Consider the following 22,883-nt stretch of genomic DNA (forward strand, 5'->3'; position numbering starts at 1 on the left):
ACTTAAAGGGAAAGGTAACATGCTTGTTCAAAATCCAGAAAGGGAAGGATAGATCATGGGAACAAATAAGAGTAATTTTTAATCCTTAACACTTGTCATGTTACTAGGAATAGCTTTATGTTATATTTAGAATTTGGTTGTTTTGATGTTTGAAACTAAATGTTTGCAGTTTGTCTGGCAAACTGCATGCTGAATAGATAACACTGATTCACATTTCCTTATTTCAATATACCATCTGTGCTTTTGGCTAGTTTTTGCCTGGTTGGAATTCATAAATGCAAGTTACAAAGAACAATTATGCTCAGAAAGAGAAATCCTATATTTCACTTCCTTGGATAATCTCGACTGTTTTAACCTTAAAACAGCAAGGACGCAAAGCTTAAGCTATGTATTACAACAGGCTTTATTTTCTCTGGTGATGAAGCCTGTATTAGCAGGGTATATTTTCACTGAAACTCTAGTATATTCAGTCATAGTCATGATTTTCATTGTGTAATCATTTTAATCAAGTTCAACGATAAAAGTTAGTCTTGCATGAGGAATAAATGCACTAGAGAGACAATGAAAGATTGATGACAGCTTGGGGAGCATCACGTACTCTGCTGGTGGAAATGCAAGTGTGGAGAGCAGCTGAGCTTGGGGAGCAGGTCAGAGATTACTCACTCAGAGTAATGCCCAAGCACAGTTTTGGTAATTCAAAAGAATTGGGATACAATGTGAATATCCAAAAGCGTTTTTTGTACTATTTCTGAGGGGTTTTGCTTGAATGAATAGCTTCATTGCTAAAATAATAAACGCTAATTAATATCTGCATCATTTTTGTAACTGCTAGCTTAGTAAGGTAATTAGTATAATTAGTATATAGCGTTGCTTGGTGGCAAGATAAATCATAATGTAGTGAATGTTCACTCTTTACCATTATGATGTATTATCTAATTTATGCAGGTAAAAAAAAAAACAAACTGTAAGGGGGAAATCAAGAAGGGAAGCCAGCAGTGACAGCTGTGTGGCCTTTTGGTCACTCTTCTTGCATCTGCTGCCTGTATTCTCAACTGCTTTGAATCGCTCCACTGATTATTAACAATTCTTTTTCTTACTGTTGCTAAGTCTCAATCACTGATTAAAGCTTGCAAAGAGAGGACAGAGAAAAATGAAGTAAAAAAAAATAAAAGGCTGCCAGCTTTTTTCCCTTCAGGGTACCTGGGCAAAGGATGATACTTGTCTATTTGTTGGGTGCTTCCTTCACTTTCACTTTCCTGGAGGTATTATCTACCAACTACAGTTCAATACAAGGATGAAGATTTTTAACAGTGTTTTTCTTCATTATACTCTGTTTTCTAGAACCTATGAGAACACCAAAAACACTGAAGATTGCTGAGATCCAGGCCAGGCACATCGCAGTGGATTGGGAATCTCTGGGTTACAACATCACTCGCTGCCATACTTTCAATGTCACTATCTGCTACCACTACTTCTGTGGACACAATGAGAGCAAAGCAGACTGCTTGGACATGGACCCCAAAGCACCCCAGCACGTCGTGGATCACTTGCCACCCTACACGAATGTCAGCCTCAAAATGATCTTAACCAACCCAGAAGGGAGGAAGGAGAGCGAGGAGACCATTATCCAGACAGATGAAGATGGTATGTGTAAATGCTCTTATGGAAATTACATCCAGGTCTAGTCTAGACAGATGGTAGGAAATGACTTTGTGTATTATGATATGTGTCCTGAAGGATGCAAGTTGTCTTTCTATTAATGTATTAATTAGCCCCAAAATGGTAGCTATAAAAGTATTATAGCTGTCACCTTGCATATATAGATAAAACTGTCCATGAAACACAAATCAAACTGAATCTCTCTGTTAACTATTTTAAAGCCACCCATCAAATTCAAGTTATTTTGAGAACTTGGGAATTAGACTCAATCAGCCTTATAGGTCCCTTCCAACTCCAGATGTTCTGTGATTCCTTTTTAAAATTCTTTTGATGAAGTTTCATTGACAAGACAGTTGAACTTACTTTAGTTGGGAAGAAATAAAGAATAGATGTGTATATGTTAGTAGTGACACATTCAGTGGTTCGGTTATGAATCTTGGTATCAAAGATGCTAAAATAAAAATTGATATTTTCCCCTGATAATATTTAAAATGTGGTAGCAAAGAACAATGTTAGTTTCCTTTTCTTATATTTACATTTCATGAAAGTATTGACAACAGCAAAATGAATATAGATACTTCCATGGGTAACAAAAATAGAATACTTGGACTAATGTAAGACTGTAGATGTATAAAAAAAGTAAAATTGAAAAAGGTAGTGTGTTTGCTTGCCTGTAAAATAAATGAATGGGAAATATAGCTTTATATATGGATAGCAGTCAATGTTAGAATCTGGTAGCACTCTTTTTCCATATATTGTCAATTTTATAAGAAATAAAAGAGGAATATGTTTACTGTTGCAATAAAGAAGAGAGAACAATTTATTAAATAGGTAGAATGTGAGGAACTGTAGAAAACTATAGACACGTAGATGCATCCTATGAAGATTTATTGACAAGTGCAGAATTAGAATATTTCATGGAATTAAAATTATTTTTTAAAGTTAATTATAATCCATGATGAATTATTTCTGTGTCTGTGTTTACATTATAGATAGGAACGGTTGCTATTTTCCTTGAGGTTAAATAGAAAGTCATAGTAATATTTTTAAGTCCATGGCAAATGGATTACTTTTCCTTTTTAACTGAGTTTTCAAGAAAATTTATTGGTTATGGTTTCTGATATCCTTTATCTAGTTAGATGTGCAGAGATGGTGGATGGTCACTGTAGCAATGCTTGTCAGGAACAGAGTCAAGTGCATATCTATATTTTGTCTTCTGGTTTTGTTATGGATTATTCTTGAAAGATGATGCACACAAGTCAGGTTTTGGTCTTAAGCAAGCACACCAGTGTGCTGTCACTGAACTTCTTTCGAATCAGCTTTGGTGTCACAAGTACTGTAGTGTAGAAGAAACCTCACCCAGTGAACAGAAGTTGCTAGGGTAAACTATTTCAAGCAGATGTTGTTTTCATGGAGGGACTAATACATTTTAAAAGGTACCTATATTTAGACGTGCTGGTGGTAATAATGCTTGTGACCTGCAAATAGCCTCTTGTGAGCTTTTCTCTGTGAAACTGTTGGGAATAGAATGCAGATTTTAATTTTGAGTTATTGATTGACTTGAAAGTCTTTGTCCATTTTGCCATGTATTTCAAAGTACATGGCATGCAGACAACATGCAATACTGAGGGATTCACACTTGTGTCTTTCCTTGAGTTCTCATAGCAATAGTGAACTAAATTCTGTGGTTGACTGCTTATGTGTATGATGTTAGTTCCATGTCTGAGTGATCAAATGTCTGAAACTTTTTTAAAAGACAGTTTGCAGCCTAAAGTAGAACTCAGACTAAGATGATGAGAGGAACAGTTATATATGTGATTCTGTGCCCCACATTTCAGATGTGGTCAGGTGTAGCTTCATTGTCTTCATGATTTTTGCAGGTTCTGTAAAATAAGCATGAGCTTAATTATATCATGAAAGCATTATCAGTGATTCATTTAGGAGAAGGAAAATAGAGAAAATAGAGTGTTGTCCTTCATTTTTGCAAATAACATTAATTAGAAACAGCCCCTGATTACATGATTGTCTGAAATTGTGCACTTACATTGTATAGTTTTCATAAATAGAAACTTTGAAAACTCCGGATGACAACAATTGATAATTAATTTTTTGTCAGCTTTTCTATAGTGTGAGATTCTTTTCAGTGCCATTCTTTTTCATAAGGTACTGCTAAACAAGCAAAAGCTTCATAGACTGTTGGAGATAGAGATGCCTACCCCATGTTTTCTTGTCATACTTACCCATGCTTCCAAGCTATCCCTTTCTTCTCTTTAGGTGTTGTTGTTTTGTTTTAATCTTTCCCTTCATCTCTCTACATTGATCATCTCATCTCCTCTCTTCTGTCAGGACTTTTACAAATTTCTGAACTTCTGGAATTCCCTAAAAGCAGAGGAATTTGGACTTCTGTGAGGCTCCACTGTGCAGCAGGGTGAATCTCTTGTAGTCTTTCACAAAGGTTCGCATTTGCATAAGGCTGTGCAGCTGGGTTGTGGGTCTTTCAAAAATTATCAGACCTGCCAGAATGCTGAATGGTAACTTAGCCACATATGGTACCAGGAGCAGAATTAACTCAAGAAACAATTAGTAGAAGAATGGGGTAAGAGTCACAATCTATGCTTCAGACCTTTGGAGCCATGACTGACAAATGAGGACAGTTTCATTAACTTGTAATTCAATATCTGCAAGAAAGCAAATCCCAGGAATATCTGACAGTCTGTAAATAGTCTCTCTTTTGACCAGAATAATTGGTAGTTTAAGTATTTCTATGTAACATGGGAAGATGGAATTAATCTTTAAAGTAAGTTACAGTCATTTCAGAAAGCTGTATTCTATGTAAAAATAAAGCCCTTGAGAGAGACACTGTTAAACAAGTTGTGCAAAAAGAGGATGAAAACAAGAAAATTTTTGAGCGTTTTAAGACTGAAACATCTTTCGCTTTGGGAAGAGAGCACATCAGAGACTCAGCATTATCTGTGCTATGACAGGGACCCACTGCTTCTCCTTGTTTCTATAGAAGATGGACAACATTTGAAGAATTTGATAAAGGAAGTAGAGGAAGGCTCACGCAACCTGGAGCTGCGTACATGCTGGGCAAAGATGATGTTTGGCATTTAGAAACAAAGTACAAAAACCAGTAGTGAATTTATCACTTAGCATGAATCAGCAGTGTGCACATGTTCTTGGAGCTGCCTGCTGACCAGAGCACTGCCAACTCAGAGGGACCCTTTGTCAAAGCAGTGGATGAATGGGATTAAATCAGATAAATGCTTCCTTAATTTTTAATTGGAAACAGATGCAAAAGGCAGTGGATTAACAGGAGTAGTGACATTAGTTCTGAGAGAACAGCTATGGAGAAAGCAAATTGTGAAGCTCAAAGTGTTCAGTGGTGATTTTATAACCAGTAAGGGAGTGTGTCATCTAATAGTAGGCAAACAAATAATTGAAAAGGATCACTTCAAATAGGATAACTACACATTTGGGGTCTTAAAGTATGCCAAAGCTTTGGTCTGAGCCAAAGGACATGCTCATTGGTCACAAATGTGGTCCCCTGATCTTTGAAAGACTGTGGATCATTCAGCTCCATGCAGAAATACCTAGAGCTATGATACCAACTGTCCAACCATTACTCATACTCCTGGGAAAACTCCAACAGGCTTGCCACTCTGGGGAACAGCAGAGGAAGGGGGAAATATATATAAATTATAATTAGAGGGGGGGAAATGAATAGAAACAGTGAAATACTTCGTGTAGTGTCTAAATGTCTGTCCTGCTTTCAGCTGGGATAGAGTTAATTTTCTTCCTAGTAGCTGGTACAGTGCTATGGTTTGGATTTAGGATGAGAATAATGTTGATAACATGCTGATATTTTAGTTGTTCCTAAGTAGTGTTTATATTAAGTCAAGGACTTTTCAGCTTCTCATGTCCTGCTATCGAGAAGACTGGAGGGGCACAAGAAGCTGGGAGAGGATGCAACCAGGACAGCTGACCTAAAATAGCCAAAAAGATACTCCATATCATGGAATATCATGCTCAGTATATGAGCTGGGGAGAAAGCTGACTGGGGACCACTGTTCAGAAACTGTCTGGGCATCGGTCTGTGAGTAGTGAGCAATTGCAATGCATATAATTTGTTTTAGATAGTCTAATCCTTTTATAATTTCTATTATTATTTTCTTCTTTTTTCTGCCCATCCAGCTGCTGAGGGAGGATTGAACAAGTGACTGGGTGGTGCTTAGTTGCAGGGTGAGGTTAAACCATTGCAATGTGTGAAGAGGAAATACCTTTCACCAACTTCAAGAGGGAGGATTTTATGGAAATAGTTGACATTTAGTAATTTTCCATGATTGATAGTAGTAAGTTTTGTAAGTTGCCTTTATGAAAAATCAAACCAACCAAACGAAAAACCCACCTCGATTTGCTATGAGAAGCATCTTTTTTGTTCCTGCTTTTCCAGTTGTTCTGGCACCCTAGGAAAATGATGGTGGAAAGAAGAGGTAGAAAATATGCTTTGATCAAAGTAAGCAATGCTTCAAGGAGCTTTGAAAAAACATAAAGATCTACTAGTAGCGCTTGAAAAGTTGCAAAAATAGCCCACCTGGGAGAAAAAGTTAACGCAGGGATGTGAACTATGTCCACTGCGGCAAAGGAGGGCTGCAAAGATTGTTTGAAATGGCAAACTGCCTCAAAAAATGTGTAACTCACTTAACTGAGTGACACATTCATAGATGTCAAGTGAACCAGGTATGCTAATCCTAATGGGGGAAAAATTGGCAAATGGTTGCAGTTAACAAAGAGAACCCCCCGACCAAGAGATAAAAGTTTCAGTGTGAAGTTGTCCATAAATGTCACTGCTAAACATATTGACCTCAGTGCTTCATCTAAGAGAGAGACTAGTGACCTATGTGGCATAAGCAGTGACAAAATTTAGTGTCAAGGTAGTCAAATAAGGGAGGAATTTTTATGTCTTTAATAAAAGTGAACTGAAACTGAGTATAACCAACCTACTCTTGTTGAGTAAAAGGAGCCTGGGATAACTTGTTTGTGCTTCATCTTGAGAAAATAATCCTCTTTCCTTTTTTCAGACGGTAGCTGAGTTTTGCTGTTGGCATATCAGTGAGAGAGGAAAACTGGTTGTAGGACACATGAGCATTTTTTGTGAAAGACATCAGAAAAGTTGATCTGTGAGAAAGTGAAAAGAAACTCTAAATTATTATCACGGATTTATTTTAAGCTTATGCTGAACAGATGACAAATGAAGTAAGCTTTTTTAAGGTATTGTGGAGACTAGAAATACTAGATAGGTTTTATATTAATAGCTGAGGAAAAAATTGGCCCTGAAACACAGAATTATTTACCCTACCTTAACCGACTTCCTACTTTCATTTCCTTTAAGTACCTATATTAGAGGCTTTTATAGCTGAAAAAGTGGTGTTGTATATGAAGTTCTATATTGAAATTTTGTGTTTGACATAATGATGTTTGCAAATAGGCCAGAATTAGTGGCTATTTCAGGAGTTTTTGCAATGGAATGAGGGCTTGCACCTGGCCCCACAAGTTTCTGTATTCCTAAGCCATGTGTTAGCTGAAAGCACTCTCCGAATATTGAATTGCATACTTTCAGAAAGTTGTAAGGTCTGTGAGTGTGTGAGGTTATCTCACCCTGAAATGAAGAAACATTTCCAATTCCCAGAAATGAGGAGTACTGAAGTCAGCACTTGGTGTAAAAAAGCATTAAATAAAATACTACATTAGGTGCCTGAGCCCCTGAATTCAGCAAATCCAGAACTCGTGGGTTTGGATATTGGAAGAAGCTGGCCAAGGAAGTGGTGGAATCATCATCCCTGGAAGCGCCTCAGCACCAAGCTTCCATTACAGTTAGGGTTAGGGTTCAGAAAGCTAGAAAGCCTACAGCTCCAGGGGCACTGGGTCTGGAAAAGTAATGCCAAGGAGATCATGGCAGGGCACCAACATTGCTGCCTCCACACCCTTTGGAATCTGGGCCATCCATGTTGATGGGGACCTCAACCTCAGCACCAAGCTTCCGTTAGGGTTTTGGTTAGAGTTCAGAGGTCCAGAAAACCTACAACTCCAGGGAAACTAGGGCTGGAGAAGGGTTATCAAGAGGATCACGGCAGGGCACCAACATTGCTGCCTCCACTCTTTTGTAATCTAGACCACCCATGGCAATAGGGGCCTTACCCTCGATGACAAGCTTGGTTTAACGTTAGGGTTCAGAGACTCAGCAAACCTACAGCTCCAGGGACACTGGGGCTGGAAAAGACATTCCAAGTGGAGCAGAGCAGGGCACCAACATTGCTGCCTTCACACCTATGTAATCTGGGCCACCCATCATGATGCAGATGCCAGCCTCAGCACCAAGCTTCCAATAGGGTTAGAGTTCATAGAGCCATAGAGCCTACAGCTCCAGGGACACTGGAAAAGGAATGCCAAGTGGAGTATGTGCACCAAAGGAGACTGTCAATATAAAATTAGGTTTTTTCTCAATAGCGTTCAGTAGCATTTTGTTCTTCTCTGCAAATTGTCCAACTTGAGCGGTTTCCAAAGAACTACTTTTTTGTCACCACCTTTGGTGTAAATGCTCATATAGTAAGGACTAGTCATAGGAATTCTGGGTTTCTTTTTCCTTTTTAATATCTAAAATTTGCTTCTGTTTAAACCTTAGTCCCAAGTTGCAATAAAGTGTAAAGTAAAAATGGCAAATCCCTCAGAAAAAGCCAGTGGGAAGGTGGACCATTTTAATTTCTTGTAACATTTAAACAGATTGATTGTCACCATATCCTAAAAATGAGCATCTACCTTCAGAGAAAGCTGTAAGTTTGCTGCTGATATGCTGTCCTTTTTGAGTACAACAAAGGAATTTTTCCCGACATAACCATGCATATATCTGCATGTAACTTTTACCACAGAGCATAGTAATACTCTGCAGGGCTTTCATGGAGTATAATAATAATAAAAATACTCTGTTTACATGCACTTTCATTATTTTGTAGCAAGAAAACTGAAGCAATATAAATTCATTTTTATAGTGGTTGGTGGCAGTTAATACATTATTCTTCCAGAAGTAATGTATTGTAATATAAATTTCCCATTAAGTCAGTGTAGGACAATGTTTAAGTGACACTATTTGCGAATGACAATTTATTTGTGACTTTGACATAGTTTAATGCAAATATATTTCTCTAAAATGAATTGGTCTGATGTCAGATTGATGGTTTGTACCTTTATTACGCATAGTATTTATAGAAGTCCACCATCCCACATGCATATAGAAGAAAAGATTATCAGCTATTCACTATATGAACATATAGCTTCATTAAAAGGCTCTGGAGATGCATGTAAATCATTACAGAAGAGCTTGTGTTGTTTGCCCTGTAAAACCTTGCTGAGATTCCATTTGAATTTATTTCATGTTCCTTTTATATATATGTGCATTTTATATGTGTATACTTTTTATAGGATTTTTTTCTTTGCTTAAGTTCCAAATCTCTTCTGAAACCCATATAGTTAAACCCACCTAAATAATTTCACTTCTTCAGATAAGTATAAAGCCTGACTTGTTGGAAGTTTAGCACAGAAAAATGATGGGAAGGAAAGTGTTTACTGTTGCTGTCACTGAGTCATGGTGGGTTCACAGATGGAAAGCAGATGGAAAGAAAATCAATGGGGCCAGAATCTTTTTAAAGAGAGGGTGCAGAGGCCAAAAGCTTGGAGTCCAACTCTTCTAGAAGCTACTTGTACTTTTTGAATTATTCAGATACCTAGCCAATGACAGAAAATGTTAATTAACATACTTCACCTTAATATACACTTGTAGTAGTCTTGAGTGTTTTGATTTAAGTGTAAACTGTCTGTAAGTCCAAAGGGAAGAGCGAGAGCTTGTCTAGAAAGAAGAATGGGAGCTGAGAAGGCAGCAAAGAGGTGCTGTGGTGAGCAATGCGGCTTCTCAAGATGCTCATACAAGCCTGAAAAAAGCCTTTTGGGCTGTTTGTGAGGAGGTTTCTGAAAGCTATTATCAACACAAGGATGACATTTATCTGGCTGTTCTTTACCTGAGTCCTTGCTAAACATCATATAAACAGAAGGCTCTTAACACTGTTTTGGAAAGATGAAGTTTAAGGTATTTCTGACGTCTTTAGTCTTGCTGTAACTCACAGGCAATGGCTGCCTACAAGGAGAAATGCTGGCAGGTTACCTTGCTGTTGTTCTTTTGTTGGTGGTTTTTGTTTGTTTGGGGAATTTTTTACTAATTTTGGCCTTTTTAAAATTTCTCTTTGTAACTAATTCTGATCTGAGAAGAAAGACATAAAAACACTAATGAGGATATGTAAGAGCTCAGGACCGGAGCAACAAGCTCAACCAGGAGTTTTACTTTTAAAAGTATAAAAGGCTCAAAAAAATTTGCCCACCGAATATTTTGAAGAGCCCTTGGTCCTTTAATACCTTGAGGCAGCGTAAAGAGATGACACAGCACATATTTTCCAGGAGATACTTTTACTGATAACTTTAGAAAATAAAGGAGAAAATAAGGGAATTTGGCAAAAGTTTAAAAGGGTAATGTACAACCAAAACAGAGTATTCTACAAACATATGACTTAGCACATGCTAACCCATACAATTTAGCAAAATCCAACCCATTTGATCCCAAGTTACCCAAAATATTAAGAAAGGAGCTTAGGAGAAGGAGAAGAAGAAGAAGGAGTAAAGGAAGAGAGAGAAAAGAGATTAACATAAGATCATAGCTACCACCAGAGAGTCCTGTGCAAGTCAAGATGCCACAGAGCAGGTGGCAGGTCTCAAGCAAAATGGTGGCCATATGCTGCTGTTTTTATGTGCTTTGGCCCTCTGTGGCCACCCCTCCCAGGTGTGACTTCCAACCCACTGGCCACTCTGGGGCTCCAGGGTGGGATGAGGGGTGGTGCTCCCACTGTGGGAGCAATCTAAGGCTGGGTTAGGGGTTCCAGAGAGCATGGTGTGCGCTGTGCTTCTGGGCTACCTTTGACTGACAGCTGATCCAGGGTCACCCCAGAGGTCTCCCAGGGGCTGACGTGTGGGATACAGCATTACCTCACTTCTGTGAGATTCAACCTGTCTCTTCCCTCCACATGCACACACTTGAGTTGGTTCTGACCCAATAATATAATAATCCTGTGTCTCACATGATGTTAAGGCATTATTTTGACTAATTTGAAGATACTGTGTTCTTAAAGCAGATTCTCTTGCTCCTGCTTTTCTCTTTTCTCACTTCTCTTTACCCCTTTGGTAAAGCAGTGCAATTTAAAGGCATTTTTACTGTGGTCGAACTGAAAAATGGAAAGGAAAAAATAATTTTGGACTATCCAAATGTGTCCTTTAAACTATATTCCTTTTTCTAGGCACTTGAACTTTCATTTGCTTCTCTGTTTTAATTCCAGTTGAGCTCTCAAATAACTTGGGCTGATCCCAAGCTTCATTTTTATGAATTTGTGGGGATGGGTGAGGTTTGTGGTAATTACTGTTCTCTTTTTCCACATGCTCACCTTCTTTTACCTTCTGACCTTATTTTAACTGGGATTCCCAGCAAGCTGATCATTGCTGTGCTAGCTTCTGTTCTTGTACCCTTCCCATGCCAGCGAGAAGTATGAAACTAACTGGGATCATGCAGTTCCAATCACTTTAACATTGCTGCTGCTACCTCAAGTATCAAATTTTATATTGGAGGAGAAGAAAACACAGTCATGGGATGTGATGAGCCTAGAGGCTTCTCTTACCTCAGTGTTTGAACAGAAGGTGTAGGAGGCTTTATGCAACCCTCAGATGTAGAATCCTGCACTCAGTTTCAACTGAATATGAAACTTTTTTTTTTTTAGTATTTGGCATGTTTTTGAGCAATCTTTTTACCTCACATATTTTGATGTGCTTTAATGTCAAATTTCATATTCTATGTAGGCCCTGGTGCATACCTATGTTCTTTCCCAGACACAGATATACATGTGCACACACAGACATGTGAACACGTCTTCCAAGGAAAATGTCATGTGCGTCAGGGTGTATTCATACCTCTTTTGAGATGTAAGGAAAAACAGTAGAGCATTCCCATGAAACTGTTACCTAGAGCAGGTCTCTCAATGACATAAAGAGTACAGAGGGGCTGTCATGGCATGTCAGCCTTCATCCACTGCCTAGTCTATATGGAGACACTGAAGCAAAGCACCAGCCTGTGATTTTAGTTAACTTCTCCTAAGTCTTCATTTGACAGGTAGATAAACAGGTTCTGTGAAGGTCTCATCTGTTTACTTCTGGGCTTTTTTGACAACATGAATTTATTATTCATGTGCCAAATTATGTTGTTTGTACCAAGGGTCAGATCATCATTTATAGTTTGCACGTAGACTGAAATAAATCCTACCGTTGGGACAGACCATTCACTCCTTTCCGCTGCTAGCACACTGCCTGACACTTTCTTTGATCCAGTAGGTTTTAATTTATTTTTACTCTGTGCAAAACTTTAGTCTGCTTTGATAATGAATACCCAAGAAGGGAAGATAAATATATGTAAATAAATTAAATAGAAGTAACATTTTTGACTGAAAGACTGCAAATTTGGGCAACTTGTTCTCTTTGGGGGGGGGAGGAGGGTGTGTCTTTGTGGTTGAAATTTCTTCGGGCACTCTCTTATCCTCATCTCCTTCTTTCAGCATGTATGTGTTCAAATCTAGATGAGCTGCTGTGTTAAAAAGGAACCATATGTGTAGGTAAAAGTATCTTGTAAGCTGTAATGCAAGATAACTATGCACTTCTGCCTGGTGTTGATGGGATTACCAGGTGCTGTGAATCACTTGGGCAAAGAGGCCTGAGGTGACATATCAGACTTGTTATTACACCAGGGATATTGGTTCCATTTAAAATAAGAAAGTAGGGTCATCTTAGTGCGGTTCAGTTCAAAGCTTTGAAAACATCTCTTATTGGAAAGATTTGAAGTAAGCAGTCTTGATCCTTCTACAGCATAAAGAGGTCAGTGGCTGAAAGAAGTGGCAGCTGACCTGGTGTGTTTGCCCCATGTCCAGCCCTCTGTTTAAATTAGGATTTCTTATAAAACAACAAATCATAAGAAGGGGTGATTAAGAACTATTTTGTAAGAATATCTCTCCTTTGGAAGAAGCTGTATAACAGAAACTCTTCCTTGCCTTTGATTTTTCTTTTTGAAAGAAATTTAAAACCATGTAGTCCTTGTCCTAAGATATGCTTATTACAGAGTTCAGTGATGTTTCCTGAAGTTGTAATCTGGCTTGAACTGTTTCCCCTGGCTATACTGCAAGACAATTTGACTTTGTATGAAGCTCTGAAAACTGTATGTGCGGATAATGTTAACGTTTCAACTTCATGCTCTCTGCACTGCAAATGACAAAAAACACTTTGAAGTGCTTTTTCATACTCTCTACCACTGCCTTTTGCATGCAAATGAATATTAATAAAAATAGACCTGCGTTCACTTTTGGTTTTAATAGGATGTTCTGTCATCTCTTTAGTTTTTCTGTCTCTTGAATTTCCTATTTTTAAAGGTTTTATTTTGTTTGTAGTGCCAGGCCCTATACCTGCCAAATCAGTGAAAGGAACTCCTTTTGAAGATAAGATCTTCCTCAACTGGAAGGAACCTGTGGATCCAAATGGCATCATTACTCAGTATGAGGTAATCATTAAACACCTAACAAGCACAGAATGGGGCTATGGGGGTGCATCAAGAGAGGTGGCTGACAGTGGGTGTTTATGCTCTTGTAGGCAACTATTCAATGATATGCTCCTTTCATTTGCAGAATACATGATTTTGGGTAGTGATTAGATATTCAAAATTCGTAATTATGGTGCATATGTTGTTCACTGTCCAGCCCTGTCAAGTGGCTTTGGCATGTGAGTATAAGTGCCTTAAAAATCTTGTATTGTTAATATACACTGTTCCAAAGCCATGACAGCCATGATCTGAGAAATCTTCTTTGTTGGAAGAGAAGGTTATGTGAAAAGTAAGATGGTTATTAAATTTGGAGCCATGGTTTTTTTTAGCTTTGTTAGATCTTCAGATATCACCCTTCAAGGAAATTTCCATGTATATTCTGTTTAAAGTGTGTTTAATATATGAGCCTTCTGGGGACCTGCACAGTAGGTTAGCAGGTAACACTAGCTGATTTGAGCAACAAACACTACACTCTCCAGCACTCCTTTTTTAAAGGAACTGAAGGTATACTTTTGTTTACTAGTGAATTACAGGAAGGCAAATCAACTAAGCTAACAAAACCCCATAAATATTTTTTTTATTTATTTATTGATGCTAAGAAAGTTCTTTAAATAGTGTAGGTTAACCCAGGTGGGCAGCTCAACCCCACTCAGCTATTCGCTCACTTCCCTGCAGTGGGATGGGGGTAGAATTGAAAAGAGCAAAAGTGCAAGCTTTTGTATTTTAATCACAAATCCAAAACACAGCATCACATGAGCCATGATGAATCAAATTAATCTATCCCAGTCAAAACTAGTACATCAAGATATCATATCTAGCTTTAAAAAATACCAGCTTGGTTTGAATAGCAAATAAATATGATTATTAGAAGGGGAAAGGGAAAAGTATCACATGAAGTGAAAAATAAAGCATTAGTGGAAATGGAGAGGGTGGAGGGGTGTCCAAAATTTAATGTAACAGTGAAATTTTCCATATGTGAACTAATATCACAGAGAAAGAGAGATGAAGGGCACCTGCACAGCCTTTCAGGTGAAGCAGAGTCTTCAATAATACACATCAAGTCCTCACTGGTTTAGTGGTGGACTTGTCGTGGAATCGATGATCTTAAAGATCTTTTCCAACCTAAATGATTCTATGATTCTGTGGTATCCCCAAGGTAGATGGGTGGCTGTATGAGCATGTGTCTTTTGTTTTCACTCCAGCCAAGCTAACCTAATCCCCTTGTGCCAAAACTTGCAACAGTTGTTACTAAAATAATTGTTTTCACAGGTCAGCTATAGCAGTATACAGTCGTTTGATCCTGCAGTTCCAGTGGCAGGACCTCCACAAACCGTGTCGAAGCTGTGGAACAGCACACACCACGTCTTCTCACATTTGCACCCCGGTACTACTTACCAGTTCTTTATACGTGCAAGCACTGTCAAAGGGTTTGGACCAGCAACTACAATCAATGTAACAACCAACATCTCAGGTAAAAAGCAAACAACAACATAAAATAAAAACAGCGAAGGAGAGAGAGGAAAAGGTATTTTGAATATTTGAACGTGAAAATTCGTGAAATGCTAAAGAAAACCCCCCAGAAAATCCTACTGTCTTGTTAAATTATATTACTAAAAATGTTTTAGAGTGTGTTTGCCACACAGTAGTCTAAGTTCAGGGATAAATCCTTTCATGAGGTGGAAATTGCATAGCTGTAGTTGTTAACTGTTTGGTTTTTTTAATGTAATCTAGTACTTTCATCTAAAGATTTTGAACTGCTGTATAAACCTTAACAAATTAAGCCTTCCAGCACTCCATAGGTCATTAAAAACTATTTGTTTTGCATATTGGTAAAGTCATATGCAGAAAATTAACTGACTTTCTGAGGGTGTCACCACTTAGCAACATGCAGCTATAACATAATCGGGGCACTTGGGACAAAGTGGGAACTTCTTTTGCCAGATTTATATAGCTCTGCTTTCTTGTGCCTTTATTCACTTATTTTAGTGCACCAAGATTGACGTTGTTTGTCTTTAATAATGCACTGCAAACTCTAGAAGACAGTAATGTCAAATGGAGTGCTTTAGTATTTTTATTTTCTTAAATTTCATTGTTATTCTTACAAAATAAGATAGTGGCTTATGCATTTGATAGCAGAAAATAAGTCAATGCTATATTTAGAGAGACTGTTGATTTTGTGACATGGTGACTTCAGAGCTTGGCAGAGATCAAAGAAATCAGTCATTCAGAAATTTAAACAGCACAAAGCAGCTATTTTCCTTATTATCTGCCATAATGACACTTAGACTGTCCTGTAAAGGAAAGTTAATAATGTATCAGAATGAACCTATGATTTCTATGGGAAACTACTCATATAGTCTTCTCACCCAGTTCCTGAAAACATGCACAAAAATCAAAATGTGAGAAAATTCAAGGCAGAACTCCTTGAATTATGTATCAAGTGAAATGCTGTAGTTGTTGTAGTTAAGTGGAACAGCTTGTTGAATTCCACCCTGGCACATAACCACTAGCACTCCTCATTCCCCAGTCCCTTCAGAAGAACCCAACCAAGGCACCAAAAAACCCCAAATGATGTAGCTGTTAGGTTGTTTTGAAGTCTGATATTTTACTCAGGTTGTTTTAAGGTCCTTATGATTCTTTACAACAATATCCCATAGATATTTCAGTATTTCAAGAAATAAGTGCTTCAACATGTTTGGATTATTTAGGACTACAATGTGTTCAGGCTTCTTCAGATATGCCTTCTTTTTCCACACAGAAATTTGGGGAATTTTGTCCAGAATCCAGTATAGCACACTTTCTAGACACAGTATGGATCTGGTAGTTGGCAAGATGTGGTTTTTACTAGGAAAGCTTAAAGGCAGACTGTGAAACCCCTTGTATTTGAATTTCAGCCTTTTTTTTCATCTTGTTTTATGCTGAAGTGTTGTCTAGTTTTGCTCTGCATAACTGATGAAGCAGAGCATGTTCAGAAAATGCTAGCTTTAGTTTAGTGAGGAGCGAAATTATTCCTTTTAGCCAAGCTTACAAGTGGTTGCCATGATTCTAGTGAACATGGTGTAAACAGTAATTTTAAAATTAACATTAAATAAACATTAATTCTATAAAAAAGTATTTCCTGCAATAAGAGCAGATTTTTTGTTCATCTAGGATCTGGGACTAATGAAGCAAGACTTTTAATCTTTCAGTGCTCTTATATCAATTGATATATTTTTGTAAAATTATTATGACTTAAGTGATTGACAACCTGCTAGGAAACATTGTTTTGTGAAATTTCATTTTGAAATATACCAGCATCATTAATGGTTTTATAACGATACAGCCATATATAAAAAAACCCTGTGCAGATAGTTTTCAAACTTGTGAAAAATTAGTAATGAATAGAAATTTATTGTTTTCTGATACACAGAAAATCCTATTTCTTTCCTTGCACCAGGGCTGAAGTCAGCAACAGTATTACCAGGGAGGACTGTCACAGGCAGTAGATTAAAGTTGGGTAGTTGAAGTAACCACCAACACCAGCCATCCAACCCACAGCAAATATCGCTGCCTTGATGCCTGGCAAACTGCCTCTAGTTTGGATGTTGATTTTGTTTTTTTCACAGTGGTTCAGAAGCTGTTTAATGAGTAGCTTGGCCATACATTGTTAAGAATGGGCATCGGAAGAGATTCCTCTATCCAGTTCTAGTCCACCAACGCAGGTCTATGCAAGCCCAGTTTTCCTGCACTCTGGTTGGTATTGGCATTGTCTCCAATGACACTCAAGAGGAAATGTGAAAGGTTCTTAAATTGTTGGAGGAGGAAAAAGAGACATTGTAGAGGTTGGGTCTTTGACATGATGATTGTAGTTATTTGTAGGGTAGAAAGCGTGATACAAAAATGTTTTTTTGTAGTTTTAGGGTTTCTTGGCAGTCACCTCCTCTATCCTTCTGGAATAAACCTGTTTAAGTTCATAGGTGTTGTGATTTGAGGGGAAGCAGCTAGAGATGGGGTTATGGGTTGGTGAAGTCCCATTCATCCTGTAGTAAAAGACTGTGCCTGACTCGAAAAATCATTTAAAAATACTCATATTGCTGATAAGGATTCTGGCTTTGTACGATATTGCATAGACACATTCTCATGGAAATTCAAAATGTTTTCACTGATTTGTTTCTTGTTCTTTTCCTTCCCACTCAACATTAATCAGCTCCCACTTTACCGGACTATGAAGGAGTCGATGCATCTCTCAATGAAACTGCTACTACAATAACTGTGCTCTTGAGACCAGCACAGGCCAAAGGTGCACCTATCAGGTAAAAAAAAAAAAAAAAAAAAAATTAAAAAAATCAGGAAGAGTTTGGTTTTTAGTTGCATATGTGCTGTCTCGCACTACATAGAGCCGTATATTTCGGAGTGATATTTATTTAACATTACTACTGTTTTTCTTACCTATACTGAGTTTACCAACAGATGTGTAATTAAAAAAACTCTTGGTTTGGCAGGGTTTTTTGGAATCATTCAGCTATCTGTCCTGTTTGATTTAGGTTCCCCAGGACCACCTTCTAACCACTATAATTTCATTTTACTTTCTCACAGTGTCTCTGAAATATGTGGTTGAAAGGTGTTTGTCAGAAAATAGATTTGAAAATAACACTTCCTCTCCATTGCTTCAAATCATCTAGTCTGTAGCATATATGTATGATTGGAAAATTGGAAATTGGAAGCTCAGGGGAAATGGGAAAATAATAGTGATGAATACAAACTACTCGACCTTTTTCTTCTGAGAGTGCTTTTTACTAGGAATCATGTTGCAAGCTATTAAATTTTATTTGACGTGTCCCATAATCATATTAAAATGTTTCATTTATGTTAACTTTGAGGGGTTTTTCTCTTTCTGCTCTCTGTTGAGAGATAATTTAATTTTGTTTGCAAAGATTAGTCCATATCCTGCTCTTTACTTCTCCTTGTTAGTGTAAAAATTTTGTGATAATATTTGATTCCATTTGTGTTTCACTGATGTGGCTGCATCAGCAATATTCAGGGGCAGGGTTGACTAATTGGGGGTTAATTAGCTGCTGAGCATCAGAAGGTTTTCTTGCTGTTACCCTTGTGACATTTTAGAGAAATGCAGGCTAATGCATTTCATTCTGTGTTACGTTAAGTCAGTTATCATGGCTCAGCTGATTTCAAGTCATGTGTCCAAGCCCTAAAAGCAGAGGAAAATTAACTGTTTCTTAAGTCAGTTTCCATTAAGAAGAACGTATGTTTTAAGTGGATGTTGTGAGGATGAGGCATGTATTTAAAAGCATTTCTATGTCCTTATCATATAGTCACCCTTATGATTGATATGATCAAGTTATTTATTTATATTCTGTCATAGAAGATAATTATTATCTTTAATTATAATAAACTTAATTATTTCCTATTAAGTTCATCCCTTTAATAGGAGATTTTGATGTGTTATATTTCAGTTGTAATCCAATACATTATTAGTTTCTGAAAGATTGCCCTGGGGCAATCCTAGGATTTTTGGAGAACAGGAATACTTTCAGTACTGGACTTGGATTCTTAAAATAGGGATTTATTTTTTTTTAATTAATACAGTAGAAATCAAAATTGTGATCTGAAAATGCTCCCAAGTTACACAGGCGCTTAAACTTACTATACGTCTTTGTAGGTGCTTTTAAAGACTTTGTGTATACAAAGTCTTTGTAGGTGCTTTTAAAGACTTCAGGTGCCCTGCTGCTGGCCTTCAACAAAGCTGTGTATTTTGGGGAAATATGATATCTATCTCTCATGCAATCCATGTCACATCCTTTCAGTATTGTGTCTGGTCACCTGAGGGAGCTGATGCATATCCTTGCCCAGAGCATGCCTGCTGGACACCACAGGGATCTGCTGATGGTGGTGATGCACAGCAACTGCTCTGGGGCATGTATGTGCCAACAGCAGCTGGCTTCTGCCTTCAGTCCCACCACTCACCCTGAGAGGGTCAATCTTGAATCTTGGGTTTCTGTCCTGGAGCGGGATGGTTCCTTTGTGAACTGGTAGCATGATGGGTTTTGGCTAGAGAGTTACTATCCCTAGCTCAAGGAGTTCTGGTTTCTCTGCATTGTAGTAGCAGACAAGTAACTTGCTGCAGAATAAATCTGCAGCACACCAGCTCACATTTATTGTCTCAATTTTCCTTACAACATCCTCAGTTCAATGGCATGAGCTGGTCACTGTGGCCTATGAAGGTGGCAGAAAGGATCTATGTACTAAATGTTACTAGATAGTTTGATAGGGATAGTTTCATAGAGTATTAATTACTGTTGTTTGACTGTGTTCTCAAAAAAGCCTATGTCTTTCTTCCTGTCTGACATCTTCCCTCTCCACTTCATTTAATTTCTAAAATCTAAGATATTACATCAAATTTCTAACACCAAGAGGTCAAGGAAGTAAGTCCATTACCATAAATGGAGAGCTGGGCTTTATTCTTCAAACAAACCAGGTATTTTATTCCTTACTTGGAATGAAAAACATTCTCCAGGGAAATGCAGAAGACATGCTCCTATTCCCTTTTCTGAAGTTATGCATATTACAGTCAGGTATTTTTCAGCAGCTTATAATAGGGAGATAAATGTAGCACACTGAAATTCTGAATTGAGTCAATGCAATTTGCTAAACTTTATGACGTGTTTTTAGCGAAGGCATACAGTGCTTTTGGAAAACTCCATAAACGAGTCTGGCGTAATAAACACTTGAAGAAAAGCACCAAGATCAGTGTTTACAGAGCCATAGTGCTGTCTACTCTTTTATATGGTTCCGAATCATGGGTCATCTACCGCCACCACCTGCGTCTCCTAGAACGCTTCCATCAACGCTGCCTCCGTACAATCCTTAACATCCATTGGTCAGACTATGTGACCAATACCTCTGTTCTCGAACAGGCAGCAATTACGAGTATTGAGGCCATGCTCCTGAGAACGCAACTGCGTTGGGCAGGGCACATCTCTAGGATGAAGGACCACCGCCTCCCTAAGATCCTGCTCTATGGTGAACTTGCCACTGGCTGCCGCAAGAGAGGAGCTCCAAAGAAAAGATACAAGGACTCCCTGAAGCAACAACTCAGCCTCGGGCATATTGATCACCATAACTGGTCCACTCTGGCCTCTAATCGGGAGGCCTGGAGACAGACCATTTATAATGCTGCTGATGCTTTTGAGAAGGCACGCAGGATCACTCTTGAGGAGAAAAGACAACGCAGAAAGAATCGAGCCTTGCAGAATATACCATCTAAGGAGTCTTTCTGCTGTGTCTTTTGCAACCGGACTTGCCTTTCTCGTATTGGCCTTTTTAGCCACCAACGCGCTTGCATGAAAAATGGGTAGAGCCCTTCCCAAATCTTCGTTCGCGAAGCCTAGCCATGATGATGATGATGACGTGTTTTAGTGAAGCTTCACTCCATCCACATTGCAGTTGTGTTTCCTCTACAAGCTGGCTTGCTACCATAATGAGTGTTACTAGGTAGGTGGGAAAAAAAATGCATCACTATGCCTGCAGCTGTGATTCAGTAGAAGGGACTCAAATACTGTTCTTTAGACACTGAAGAGTATGGTTGGCTTTTTGAAAATGTTTGTTCATAACCAGTCCTGTAATCACTGGAGCTGTTGATGGTCATTTTATCTAATAACAGTAGGTTCACATTTAAAAAATAGGAAAAGGAAAAGGAAAAAAAGCTTAGTCTGATACTCTGTTGCTTTTACAAGCAGAATTGTGCTATGATCAGATTTCCATCACAGCCTCTCCATCAGCACAGGCCCCCAGGAAATAGGTGTTCCTTAACTTGGTATAATCTATGTATGGCTGTCAGTCATTTCTTTAAGACGCTAGCTGCTGTAGTCATCACAGTTTAAACATGACTCTAATCATATCTTCCCTGTCAAGTGTTATTATCATTCTTTATGGCCTCCTTAAGTTTTAGACCAAATTATGAACTAGAAATGCAAAGGGAAACAGGGCTGGATGGCTCAAGCTCACTTTGACGCACGTATTGTTTTTACCATCAATCTCGTGGATGAGATTGCAGTCAGTAGAATCAATGGTGCTTCAGTGGTTCGTTTGAAGACATGATTTGTTGCTGTATTTTTTCTGAAGGTTCCTAACTGAGTACCAGGAAAACAATGTTTTGTTTTCAAATCCTACTGCAGATGAGGATTACGAAGAGCATAAATCAGAATCATAATAAACAACTTTTTAATTACTAAATTTATTTTATTTGATTGTTATAGTATTGCTCTTATACCTTATGCAAAATTACATTGTTTTCATTTTGCGGCAAAACTAATTAAGTGGACCACGGCAGGGAGTATTTAAAATTTTGCTGTCAATTAGAATTCCAAGAGCTGGGGTTGAAGCTTGGGCTGTCAATCAGTCTGGCACTTGTCAAAGGAGAGGAAGATGTGTCTCCACTAGACACACAGAAGGAAATGTCTAGTTGGTATTTAAAGTCTAGTCAGAATAGGGCTGAAGGATGAACAACATGTTATCCACTGCCATACCTCTTTGGAAGCCTGAACTTTTAGGGAGAGATGAAAAGGAAAATCAGTTGTCAGGGACTTCCTTCAGCTGTTTCTAATCATCTTGGTCTATAGGGAGGTACTGTAGAGGTTTTCTTAAGTTAAAAAAAAAAAAATTTTTACATTAAAAATACTTTCTTCATGGAAAACCTCAGCTGAGGAGCTCTTCAGCTGCTGTATCTTCAACATTTTCTCTATTTACCTGGCTGTCTCAGGCAACTGTTTGGTCTTTATGATCCTGATGACTTATGTAGTGGGTTCTGAAATTTTTATTACTCAGAATTTTTTTTAGTCAACAAGGAGAAGGAATATTGTCATTTAAGATTTTCACTCCTCTCTCTTTATTTCCCTTTTTTATTCCTTCTTTGCTGTATGGAAGGACTGGGAGAAAAATGCTGTTGTAGGACTTTCCTCAGCTCCAGTCACAAGAAAGCTCTCTCAATAATTGAATGTGTAGAAACGTGTAGAAAAAATAATGTGTTAAAAACCTAAGAGGATTGAAGCTAGGATTAGTAATATGTAAAGATACAAGGATAAGCAGAGTATGTAGACTTTAAATTTTCACTATTAGCCTGATATCAGACCACATTTGCAGCCATTGAACACTCCACTTTTCAAGTTGCAAATTTAACTTTGAGTTTTTTCTTCACATGTTACAGCAGGCTGTGCTTTCCAAATATTATGTGTACATAGAGTAACAGTAACTTTGGAGCCACTATAGTGTTTAGTAAATGGGTTTAAGCAGATGGTATCATAAAGGGCCCAGAGGTAAATGACTGTAATTCTCCGTGCCTTGTTAGCCTATAGTGTTGTATGAGAAATACTGCCAGATCCCTTTCCCAAAGAGGATAGGCAAATCTTTTATTTAAAAATACTTTGTGAAAATAAATTAAAAAAAAATAAAAATAAAGCCTTGTTGGGGACTTGAAAGTGTTTCTGTAATTTACTATTCTTTCTTT

At 38.0% G+C, this 22,883-nt stretch overlaps 1 protein-coding gene across 13 annotated transcripts in view; it reads left to right on the top strand.

Moving 5' to 3' along the window:
• PTPRK (protein tyrosine phosphatase, receptor type K) overlaps positions 1-22,883 on the top strand; it is a 397,175-nt gene that overhangs the window by 297,491 nt on the left and 76,801 nt on the right. For all 13 annotated transcript variants that reach the window (XM_027691497.1, XM_027691405.1, XM_027691440.1 and 10 more), the window contains exons 8-11: positions 1,342-1,644; positions 13,236-13,345; positions 14,654-14,855; positions 17,571-17,676. In XM_027691497.1, the coding sequence (XP_027547298.1) occupies positions 1,342-1,644; positions 13,236-13,345; positions 14,654-14,855; positions 17,571-17,676 (721 nt within the window). The remainder of the gene's footprint in view (positions 1-1,341; positions 1,645-13,235; positions 13,346-14,653; positions 14,856-17,570; positions 17,677-22,883) is intronic.

Source organism: Neopelma chrysocephalum, unplaced genomic scaffold (genome assembly GCF_003984885.1).
Source record: "Neopelma chrysocephalum unplaced genomic scaffold, ASM398488v2 Primary Assembly neopelma1_23, whole genome shotgun sequence".
Lineage (NCBI taxonomy): Eukaryota > Metazoa > Chordata > Aves > Passeriformes > Pipridae > Neopelma > Neopelma chrysocephalum.